We start from the raw sequence: 12,080 nt of genomic DNA, 5'->3' as shown, positions 1-12,080 counted from the left end.
AGAGACAAAATATGGGAGAAGCTAGCTGAGAGGTTCCTGAGAGGTACCTGGATGGCCTCTGAGACTGGCTTTCCACTAAGACAGCTCTCATACTGTTATGTGGCAACTTAACTGAAAGTTTTTAATTTGGCTGCCAGTTGCTCCAGAATGCCTTTCTTTCAATCCTTAAAGTATAGGTGCTTTTAGTTCATAATCTTTTTATTAGGAGAAGCTTCATCTCAAAATATTGAGTTTTTGATGGAAAATAACCTCTTCACATTTTTGAATGAAAAAGCAATGTCCTTTTACATCAGCAACAGAAGCCAGAAAGTCTATGAATCATCCAGCTAAATTCTTCCATAGAGACAGACACAATAATTCTGACATTAGTACATCATGTAAGACACACATATTTCTCTTTATAAACAATGGACTTTTTTTCAAAATTAAAAAAATAAAACAAACCGGGAACGTGCAAGGATTCAAAATACTATGTTTTCCAGGATGTAGTGGCATGGAAAGTCTGGCAATCAAGCAAGAAAATATTCAGTACGAGGGTCAGAGTAAGCTTGAATAATTCTGCATCCTAGACATTGGAGGAACTGTGAGGGCAGCACAATTCAGCCTGAGGGTAGACATTTCTGAACACTCTGGCTAGTAAGGAGAAATTTTCTATGTGTTTCAGAACTGGCCACACATATTATTCACACGTGTATTTTGCAAACTGACACAGAAGTGTGTAGTAAACTGAACTTAATATTGGGAAAAGGGAAAGATGCGAGAAACAAAAACTTACAGAATAGTTCACTTCTGGATCAAATGGCCATCTCAGGGTCAAGATACACAGGGCACTAAACTGATCTTTGAATCCTGTAGTATAGCACCAGAAGGACTGAGCGATGTGATTCCCCCTGCCCCTCCAATATTTGGGCTGGGTCTCAGGCTCAGCTCACAAGACAATATCCACTTCACAACTCTTCTTCCAGATTAGATGCCCCAAACCAGAGTTTTCTGTCCCACATGCTCATAGCAGGAATAGTGTAATACTACACTATAAACTGCATTCCAATGAGTTTAGTACATGTGGTAATAACATTTGTTCTCATTAATACATTCTGGATTGTCCTCTGGGTTCCAGATGCAATTTGAGAACACTCACTCTCTCCCATTCCAATTCAGGACGAACATCACTTGCCCTATTTAATGTTGTGGGCTGTGCTTTATAAAGCAGGACTGGACCCCATGCAATTGTTCTACAACCAGCAACAGTAATGTTTGTTTCCGAAATTAGGATGTTAAATAGTGAAGCTTTAAGGACACACCATGAGACATGATATCATAGCCTAAAAATGCAATCCAAACAACCAGTCTGCTCAGCTTTACAAACAGCAAATTTGAATGTCCTGGCAAACTGTGAAGGAGTGATTTACAAAACAGTAGGTAATAGCTGGATCTTTCTCCAGGAGCAACATGCCAGTATTTGAGAAGCACATACATGACTTCATCCTGGGCCTAGTTTTTTGTACCTTTAACAAAACCTCAAATAATAATAATAAAGACTTTGCACTGTGCACCAAGAGGCTCGTCTCAAAGTGATTAGAGATTTGGTTGCAGACCACACAGAAAGCAAGTTGTTTGTTAGTTAACATTTTCTTCCTTGCTCTTGCCTTTGACATTGCTCCTATCATGCCTTTCCAGGGCTTATGATCTGTCACAAGGCCACACAGCCTCTTAGAATAGGAAGCCCACTAGAGTTGATGATCACACATTAAGGGCAATGCCATAAACCCCACTTTAAACAAAAGTTCAAATAAATAACTGGAGAGAACTCAAATTGCTTCCACAACCCACCTAACTGCTCCCAAGAGCCTTTGTTCTGAAACCTGATAACTAGTTAACATTTCTTTCTATCGACATGACTTTCCCTTCCCCTTCTTTGAAAGGAGTACCAGCTAACTGAGTAGGGTCCATTATGAAGTGGCTACAAAGCTTCATAAAGCTCCCAATACTTACAGTGAAAAACCTTGAAATCTCTGGGGCAAGTCTTTCTGTTTTCACCTTCCATACCAAGGGAACGGGAGAGTTCAGTATGAATGCCAATGGCCTCTGGTGAATATGAATTGAAGAAATTGGATTCAAATGTAAGGTGACCTGTAAAAAACACAAATACACACCGACCAATTAAAATGTGGCTTTATTTGATAAATATTCAAAAAATAATTAATATTTAGGATTTATATAGTGCCTCTTTAACATTTCAAGTGCTTTGTGTACATTTTCTCAGTAATCCGTATACACAGACAAGTTGATAAGATGATGATGATGGTGATGGTGATGATGATTTCTTATGTTACAGATGGGACTGAGGAAAAGGAATGTGCTTAAGCCCACCTGCTCAGTTCATGACTGATGTGAAATTTGACATGGTAACATCCTAGGCACTGCCAGGGCTGGGGTGAGGGGTTAGCAATAGTGTACATCTGCAGAGCCATCTCAAGGAATTTTGCTATCTGTGACAGAGCAAAAAAAACTTCATGCACACAAACTCAAAGCAGGCACACAGGACTCAAATCTGGTCAAGTTATTTTGGCATCTGAAACACACAACCCCACAAGTTCCTTTCCACCTCCCTGGCAGTAAAACAACAGTGTCAAAATCAGCAGCCTAAGATGGCTCTGTTTGATGGTATGGCCAGCCATGGGCATCTGCTGGGCAGGGGACCAAGTGCCAATTCCCAGAGCCCCCTAACTTCGCTCCTCCTCGTTACTGTTGCTGCCTGCAATCACCTTCTCCAAAGAAGTGGGCAGTGATTAGGGTTGTTGTTTAAAGTTACTGAGCTTTTTGGGTGGAACATCTCCCCCAAAAAACACACATTTGGGGGCTTTTCTTGGATCTCAAAACCTGGATGTATGGCAGCCCTGGCAGTGACAGAAGCAAGGGGATAGAGAAGCACTCTCTGCTTGCCTGGCCCTCTCCCTGTGGTTGGTTTGGGCCCAAAGGGACTGGCGAAGAAGGAGTTGCAGGAGCAGTGAGAAGAGTGAGTGAGAGAGGAATCAACTCTAGACTTCTTCACATGTTACACTGAAAAGAGCACAGTGTACACTCGCTGATTTGTGCAGCTCAACTACTGAGTACACCGCTTATATATTCTTTAAACATAACATGTGAACACCCTTACCACTCACAGGTGGGGGTAGAGTTGTGGCAGAGGCATGCTTAAGGCCACCTACTGAGTTCAGAACCGAGGTGGAATTTGAACCCTAATTTCCAAGTTCACAGTTTTGTATTCCTGAGCCTAATCCTCATAAATGGCAGGGAAGCTAGGAAACCTGTTTCTGACTGGGAGGACCAAACCCTCAGCAGAGTGCCCATTTTCTCCTCAAATAACCCAGTCTGCACAGAAGAAGTAGAAGAGTCTGGATTTGATATACCGCTTTATCACTTCCCGAAGGAGTCTCAAAGCGGCTAACATTCTCCTTTCCCTTCCTCCCCCACAACAAACACTCTGTGAGGTGAGTGGGGCTGAGAGACTTCAGAGACGTGTGACTAGCCCAAGGTCACCCAGCAGCTGCATGTGGAGGAGTGGAGACGCGAACCCGGTTCCCCAGATTACGAATCTACCGCTCCTAACCACTACACCACAGAGCAATTCCAAAGCCACTGACAATTCAATACTACATCCCCTGACGCCCACAGATTAAGTGTAGTCACAATGTATTTATTAGCTGTTCTGCACTGCTGGGAAAAGCCACCATCCCAAAGCCACCAGGGGTTCCTGGCTCCACGGAGCTCAGTCGCCATATGGTCCCCATCATTTCTAAATTTGCTGTTAACAGACTTCTGTGGGCAGGTTTGGAGATTTTGGGTGTATGGGCCCTGGGCAGCCACAAAGGCACAAGCCTCGTGAGCCCTTGTGAGGAAAAGACAGGAGCGATTCTCCGTTGCAAAGTCTGGCGTGTGGGCTGAACACCCTTTAGGGAAGAAGTCTAGGAGAAGTCCAGCAAGCTCGGGATGAGGTCTGCTAATGAAAACAATTCCAGGAAAGAGATGAGATATTTTGGATCTTGCGACAGTGTTCGGGCAAATTTAGAAAGACACCTGCTCAGCAGTAAATAATACTTCAGTTTAACCATTATCCTAAAACCTCTTCCTTCATTTTAAGTGGGCAATCATAGTTTTCTGGCTTGAACTTATCAATGTTTGGAATACTGGGCATATTTTTCCAAATTCTCTTCCCCCACCCCACAACGTACTAACATATTTCCTTCAAGAGCTGTATAAACAAGATAATCTAACTTCCTTCTCACTTCTCTTAAAAAATCAAGCACACACCAGGTGACAGTGGCCATGAAAAAGAGGAAAATTGAGCAACCTGAAGGTACAGGAAGTGTCTGCGATTCCACTGGGAATGACATTTGGGATGAAAGGTTATACAGTGGTACCTTGGGTTACATATGCTTCAGGTTACAGATGCTTCAGGTTACAGACTCTGCTAACCCAGAAATATTACCTCAGGTTAAGAACTTTGCTTCAGGATGAGCACAGAAATTGGGCAGCAACGGCGCAGCGACAGCAGGAGGCCCCATTAGCTAAAGTTGTACTTCAGGTTAAGAACAGTTTCAGGTTAAGAGCAGACCTCCAGAACGAATTAAGTTCTTAACTCGAGGTACCACTGTACCACCAGTTAGTGCAGAGGTAGCCAATATGGTACCTTCCAGATGTTTGAGACTCCAACTACCAGCCCCACACAGCAAGAGAAATGGTCAGGGACGATGGGAGTTGTAGTCCATTTGTAGGGAACCACGTTAGCTAGCCTTGGTTTAATGCTATGTGAACAAGCCTAGGCTCCTTTCAGGGTCACACACTCCCTCTCGTCATCCCTTATCTCTGTCACCCACTGTTGTGGCAAAGTCATGGCGGCACAGGTACTCTTTAGGGCTATTTTCCCACACTGCTTCCTTCTGGGAAAGGACACTAAGAGAGAAGATGGCCTAAGTCTGGGACTGCCAGTATTGCCACTGCTAATGTACTGGCAAAGCAATTCAAAAAGGTAGGTCAGGGAAGAAGCCGTAGACTTCCCTGCCTCAGGCGGCACAGTGACTTAGGCCAGCTATCATGCAATCCATCGCCTGTATTCTGAAGATGCACCGAACAGGAAAACATCAATAATATGTGCTTACAACACAACCAAAACCAACATGTACCATCATTCAAAGGATGATACAAGTACAGTGGTACCTCAGGTTACATACGCTTCAGGTTACATACGCTTCAGGTTACAAACTCCGATAACCCAGAAATAGTGCTTCAGGTTAAGAACTTTGTTTCAGGATAAGAACAGAAATCGTGCTCTGGCAGCGCAGCAGCAGCAGGAGGCCCCATTAGCTATAAGGTTAAGAACAGTTTCAGGTTAAGAACGGACCTCCGGAACAAATTAAGTACTTAACCCGAGGTACCACTGTAGTTTTGGTTAAGATGGAAATGGAAGTTTCAGAAAACACTTGTTTCCTCTTTTCCACTATAGATATAGCAGTCAATAAGAAAGAAAAAGGCCTAGTTGTGAGAGAATGTTATAGAGTTCACTGAAAGCATTTTGTAGCTAATACACCCAGCGCATGAAAAATGGGCATTATCAAGTGAATAATCTTTCAATATAGGCTTTGCATGCCTCTGCAGTTATTAAGACTCTCTTTCGAAAGTGCGTTGCAGACACATACAATATCAAGGAGGTAAAGACAGCTGCAAACTTGCAGTTTCCCTGGAGATACCAGTTTTTATGGAAGGCTGAGGATCACCATAGCAACCAAACTACAAAAACAGACCAATGGGCTCGTGCCCCATTATTCTGGCAAAGTAATTTGTATTATAGGAACAGTCTGGGGGCACAGATATTGAAAAATGATCAAAGAAGAAAGCACTGTTGAAGTATAATTTGGTTTTGCTGACTTTAAGGCCTCAAATCACACGTTTACAAAGACCGTTATGAAAGTTAATGCTCAAGGTTTTGTAATGCTGAACTAACCACTGTAGTGTGAAGGGATCCAGATTAATTTTCAGCACATTTTTTTCCAAAACAACCATTACAAATTTGTGCTAATAAACCAGGGCAAAAATATATCAAGTTACAGTACCCATATTGAGGCAGCTGTTCAGAAAAGCATTAAGAGAGAAAATGGACTTTCAAGATGAATGCACTTTTTTTGCTTTGTATCTTCAGATCACAAAACTACTACAGCACTATATGTCTTGAAAATATAAGCATTTTATAAATTTAAGTAGCTGTTCGGGTTGCCAAACAGAAAGTTAATCAATTGCAATGCTTTCTGGGAAAGTCTCTAAAATTGCCTTCCCCGGCATAGTACTCTCCAGATGTTTTAAACTGCAATTCCCATCAGCCCTAGCAAATGGTCAGGGATGATGGGAGTTGTGATAAAAATTAATAAATCTGAAGGGCATATTCATAAAGTCTGCCGCACTTCTTCAACGCTTTTCAAACCCTGCCTCGTCACACTTTGGCAACAGTTTCACCAATGCCACCTCCTTTGTCACAAGTTTGCTACGCCACAACTCATAATAAAACATACATACTGCCAACATATCATTTCTATATTCATAAGCCCCATGCCATTCTCCATGACCCTCTCTTTCCTTTTCAGTTTGTAACTTGAGAGTTGGGAGGAAACTGGTTTTCAGGGGCTGGCTTTGGTCCTAGCTTCTCCAACTACTGACTTTTAATTTAGCTATACACTAGATTTTTCACAATGATTGCTCTTAATAAGTTATTCATTCAGTTCTTCTTTTTATTGTTGTTTGTTCAGTCACACGTTTTTGCCCTCATAACCTGCAAGTGTACTATTTTATACTGGACAGAGCTGCTGAAAGGTGAACAATTTAAAAAAATTAAATGGGCAACAACCATAGCATGGTTTTATCTTCTCAAGTGTGAAAGATGCAACAACAGTAGTTTATATGGATCTGCTTCACAGGTTCTCTATGCTGCCAACTGATTAAAAAAGAAAACTGATGGTGCATGTAGCCAACCAGAAGCTTCAACTGGGAGCAGAAAGGTTGGCTTTGCCTAGAATGGCTAGGGAGAGAGAGAGAGATTGTGCGTGCAGCAGGTCTCCTGCACCTTTAATAGTTGTGGTCCCTCTTCTTCAACTGATTACTATTTTTCTTTTCCTATAAACCCATAGACTCCCACAAAATCCCAATTTGGAAACAGCTAAAAGGATGGTTGTGCTCCCCCTAGCTGTTGGAAGACCTTTCCTTCCAAGCAATTTCAAGAAGCCTAGAAGGGAGACAGGAAAGAAGACAGGCTATGGAGGAAAGGGTTAGCAGCACCTTCCAAATGGCTACATTAGGCCAGGGGCATCAACTGCCAACCCTTACTACCCTAAATTGTTCTGTTTACAGAACTTACATAATGTCCTGAATTCATGTCTGCATTATATAATGTGTCACAAATAATTTTGGTTCCATTCATTTAGATCAGGCTTTCCCAAACTTGGGCCTCCAAGCTGTTTTTGGACTACAACTCCCATCATCCCTAGGTAGCAGGACCAGTGGTTGGGGTGATGGGAACTGTAGTCCAAAAACAGTTGGGGACCCAAGTTTGGGAAACCCTGATTTAGATCTAGATGGTGATGGTAGATTAACAGCATTCAATACTTATAATCTGCTCTGGGATTGGGATACATTTTTGTTGCTGTAGAGCTTCAGGTTACGATTTAAAAAAATAATATTTAGTAGAATCTGAAACCTCCAGAGTTATGGTATGTCAATGAAGTATCTGTGCACTTTCTTCTAAATCCCATTATTCTCTGATGATTCTTTCAGACACACAGAATACCCCAAAGCCAAACAAAAGGACTCATAAACGTACATGTCCCTGCCCACGCTGTTCATCTTTCCAGCACATGTAACCTCCCCCAAACCAGTCACGGAATGGCGAAGTGAACTGCTAACAATAATTTAGCCTTGAAAGAATTATAGAAAAAAGTATCTTTCAGTATAGCAAGAAACACATTGTACCACGATGTGAATGCAATTTCCATATGTGGAAAGAATAGCATTTGCATTTAACCTTAAACAGATGGTTTACTGAAAGAAGAAACCCACATTTTGACAAGTGCCTATTGGATAGACAAATTGCACCATGGCAAATTGAAGACGCAAAAGATAGGATAATTATTCCCCCACAATAATTGAAAAAAGAGAGATGCATTTCACACAAACATTACTAGCGCCTCACGGAGGCAAGGCTGTAAAAGTCCCTTTCCAAAGAGGTCAGTGCAAAATCAACGTCAAGAGAAGTGGGGGGGGGGGGTTGAGAGAGACCAGAGGAAGGTGTGCAATCAAGATCCAAAAGACAGCAACTGGAGAGCTTGTGCCAACACCTGCCAACCTTAAGTTAGTGCCAAGGCCCCAGTGCCTCAGCAGAGCCCAGAATGCATGTTCTGGGCCCCGTTTAAAATATATTTCTCCAGCTTTCCATGCCAAGAAGTGCTGAGACTTAACTGCCCTTTTAATTTTCCAAACTCAAATCAGCCCTCCATCAGGGACACCGTGAAAAATTAAGATGGTCTAAACCACTGAACCTCTTGGGCTTGCCGATCAGAAGGTCAGTGGTTCGAATCCCCACGATGGGGTGAGCTCCCGTTGCTCGGTCCCAGCTCCTGCCAACCTAGCAGTTCGAAAGCACACCAAAAAGTGCAAGTAGATAAATAGGTACCACTCCGGCGGGAAGGTAAATGGCATTTCCGTGTGCTGCTCTGATTTCGGTGTTCTGCTGCGCCAGAAGCGGCTTAGTCATGCTGGCCACATGACCTGGAAAAACTCTGCGGACAAATGCCGGCTCCCTCGGCCAGTAAAGCGAGATGAGTGCCGCAACCCCAGAGCCGTCTGCGACTGGACTTAACAGTCAAGGGTCCTTTACCTGTTTAAGACCCATCTACCTGGCGGTGCTTAGTGCACTGTTGCTGTTACTGCAGATTTCCACTAACCGAGATGGGTGACCATCAAGGGGCACTATGTCAAAGGCCCCCTAAAACCTGGAGGAGGCCTTGCAAGGGAAAGTGGAGGATCCTGCCAGGCTACTATTGGCTCCCCACATCATTTGGTCTGGCAAAGCTGATAAGTTACAGTATCCCACTCTGGCCATTAGATGTGCGGTGCTGCAGGACAGCAAGAATCCCTATGCATGAGAACTGTCCCAGTCCTGCAGGGAGTAAGGAGTATGGGCATCAGTCATAATGAATACAAGTAGTTATTTGAACACCACTTAGCAATTATTTTTGGACACAACTGCGAACTTGCCCAAAATTTTGGGCCGACCTCTGTTTGTGTACAATCCCATCATCTTAAAAGCGGATTCCCTCGACCATTTTAAGCTGCTGAGACACAGCTGTAGCCAAGGTGGATTGTGTTTCCTCTTCTGGGCGCAAGAGGAAAAGGATGTGATGTGTTCATGATGGAGTGGTCCGTAACCATGTGATCCCTTCTGCGCACACCCGCGTCCCAATTTAGCCAGCTATTGAAAAGACTACAAAACTGGTACGAGGAGACATGGCTATATATTCAGCAGGAGGAAGGAAACAATAAAACCTGATCCCCTCAAACTACAGCTTAGCATCCCCAAACATACCTGCATGACTGGAACCCAAAAATTATTATGACCTGATCTGGATTCATATCTTTCGATGTCCATATCTAAAAACGTACAATGTTGACGTGCTTTGCAGTTAACGTGGCTGCCAGTGGGCAGCCATGCCTACTGCAATATGGGGCAATCAAGACAGGTTGGGGGAGGTGCAAAGAAATGAGTCCTGGAGAGCTGACGTTCTAACCATCAGCTGGGATCACCTGCTCTAGAGAGCTCTCTTTTGGGGCTGGAGGAAGTGGCTTGGATTCAAAGCACTATCTCTAGCATTTAATTCTTTTCAGAAGAAGTGGTTTGCATTGAAAGGGCTTTGAATCCAAACTCATTTCTCTGCAGAGGGGGAAATGCTGCTGTTTTAGGAGCATTCCCCTCTATGCAGAGACTTCAAAGGTGCTCCCTTGTAACTGACAGTCAGCTGATTAGGAACTTCTTTGAAGGTGTGCTCCTAGTGTCATTCAGTGGTGCCCTCAGATTGGTTATGAGCCACCTCATTTGAATTTTGATAAGTGTCAGTCCCCTGGCATTATTATGACATCAGGTGTCTGAGAGGTGGGTAGATTGGGATTTGGCCCATGGGGGAGATTAGGATCTGGCCTGTCAGCCAGATCTAGCTCCCTACCCATGATCTAGAGAGCTTGGCAAAGGCTACTCTAAAACAGGGTTTCCCAAACTTGGGTCTCCAGCTGTTTTTGGACTACAGTTCCCATCATCCTTAACCACTGGTCCTGCTAGTTAGGGATGATGGGAATTGTAGTCCAAAAACAACTGGAAGACCCAAGTTTGGGAAAGCCTTCTCTAGAATATGCATTCAGTTGAGAGAGGGGTGGGATGGCCAGCTCTTTTCGGCATCATAATTGAGAATGAACTCTAAAATGTACTTGGTATTCCCCCAGTGGTACGTTATGGAAAAAGATTGGCAATTGTGGCCTTTTAGAAGGAGGTGGTTTGCCATTCATGACTGCCATTCTCATTCTGGAAGCCCTGGAAACGTCCAACAAATGTCTTAAGTTCCCAGGATCATTCTTTGGAAACTACTTTCCTAAACAGTTTACATCCCACTTTGCTGCCACATTTTGAGTGAACCATCAATCAAAGTTCGGGTTTTTTTTAAGGCTTTTGTTTTAAATTAAAATTTGGAAATGTTTTAGGGCTCCTATAAAGTAAGGAAGCTAAAGGAACTGGCAGAAACATAGACCTGCTAAGTCCTAATTTTGCCACACAATATTGCCAATCTCTTTAGCCCTCAGCTGCTTTCCAATTTTAAGCACCTGCTCTGCAAAAACTACCAGAGATCTGCCAAATTATACAGTATCTTCACACAGCCTTTTACGTTGGGCACACTAATCCAGTCTGGTATAAAAAGCATGCAAAAAGTAATAATGAAAAAGCCAAAGCCTAAGGAAAGCCACATTATTTATTTGGCCCTGTGCACAGTTAAAGATGCATACAATTAACATACTTGGCATAATTGCATCTCTTTCCAATCCTAATTATTTTAGAGAACTTCTCTTTGTAACTGAGAGAAAGGAGCGGGGAAACGAGAGACGAAATGGAGAAAATGGTAGAATAGGATGCCTAGCAGAAACAGAGCAAAAGTGAGGAGGCAGAAATAAGTACCATAACATGAGGATAAAGAGTAAAAATTGTGCTATTATCTGCTCTGAGCACTGGGACTGCTAGCCTGGCCTTCCGCAGCTATTGCCTACATTTTTCTTTGCTTTTGACTGCAACACTGAGGATAAGAAATTAGCTTTTTAAAAACCCTGACATCTCAGTTCCCTGACATTCCAATTCCTCAGCAGATACTATGCTTGCAGATTTACAGAAAACACACAGTCCTGCAGCAGTTCTAGCTTTGGGTTAATAGTTACCAGCTTTTTAGTATAACCTGAGCAAATCTAGAAGCATGCATAGTAAGTAAGACTGCAGCCTTAGTCCAGCTTCATCCAGCTGCCCTTTATAATCATGGGGTTTTTAAACCGAACAAACTCTACGTATATATATGAGGCCAGGAGCTAAAGATGAGACTACCAAATCCATTGCTTCTGAGCCTTAATACAGATATGGATTTGGAAAAGCAAAACAAGATCTCCTGCAAAATCTTTTGGTTTACAAAATGAGCATATAAAACCCCTAACAATCTGTGTGTCTCGGCTCACCACAGCGCACAGAGGTCAAGAGGATTTTTGCACAATCAAAAGCATCCTTGGTAGTCAGGGGCTGCCTCTTTCACATTTTAAAAAAAGAACCCATTAGCTTCTTTTAATTCTATTTAAAGTCACAAGGCCAACTTTTGCCAGCTACCCCACAGAGATCAAGAGACTATTCTCTCAAAAGCTACAGCATGAGGCCTGGCCATCTCATATTTTTTTTTGCAAAACTTTTTTTTACCACAAAACAACCCTAGCAGTGGACATTCCAGAACAGAAAGGTGGGGGTA

The 12,080-nt window shown here is 42.9% G+C and overlaps 1 protein-coding gene across 3 annotated transcripts in view; it reads right to left on the bottom strand.

The window, feature by feature from the left end:
- TGFBR3 (transforming growth factor beta receptor 3) overlaps positions 1-12,080 on the bottom strand; it is a 141,371-nt gene that overhangs the window by 57,402 nt on the left and 71,889 nt on the right. For all 3 annotated transcript variants that reach the window (XR_014549636.1, XM_083620624.1, XM_083620625.1), the window contains exon 4: positions 1,993-2,130. Coding sequence is in view for 2 of the 3 variants with exons in the window: in XM_083620624.1 (XP_083476750.1) it covers positions 1,993-2,130 (138 nt within the window). In the remaining variant the exon portion in view is untranslated. The remainder of the gene's footprint in view (positions 1-1,992; positions 2,131-12,080) is intronic.

Source organism: Podarcis filfolensis (assembly GCF_964270895.1).
Source record: "Podarcis filfolensis genome assembly, chromosome: 6".
In the NCBI taxonomy this organism is placed as follows: Eukaryota; Metazoa; Chordata; class Lepidosauria; order Squamata; family Lacertidae; genus Podarcis; species Podarcis filfolensis.
Note: the sequence above shows the minus strand (reverse complement) of the source record. Positions and strands in the feature narration are given on the sequence as shown.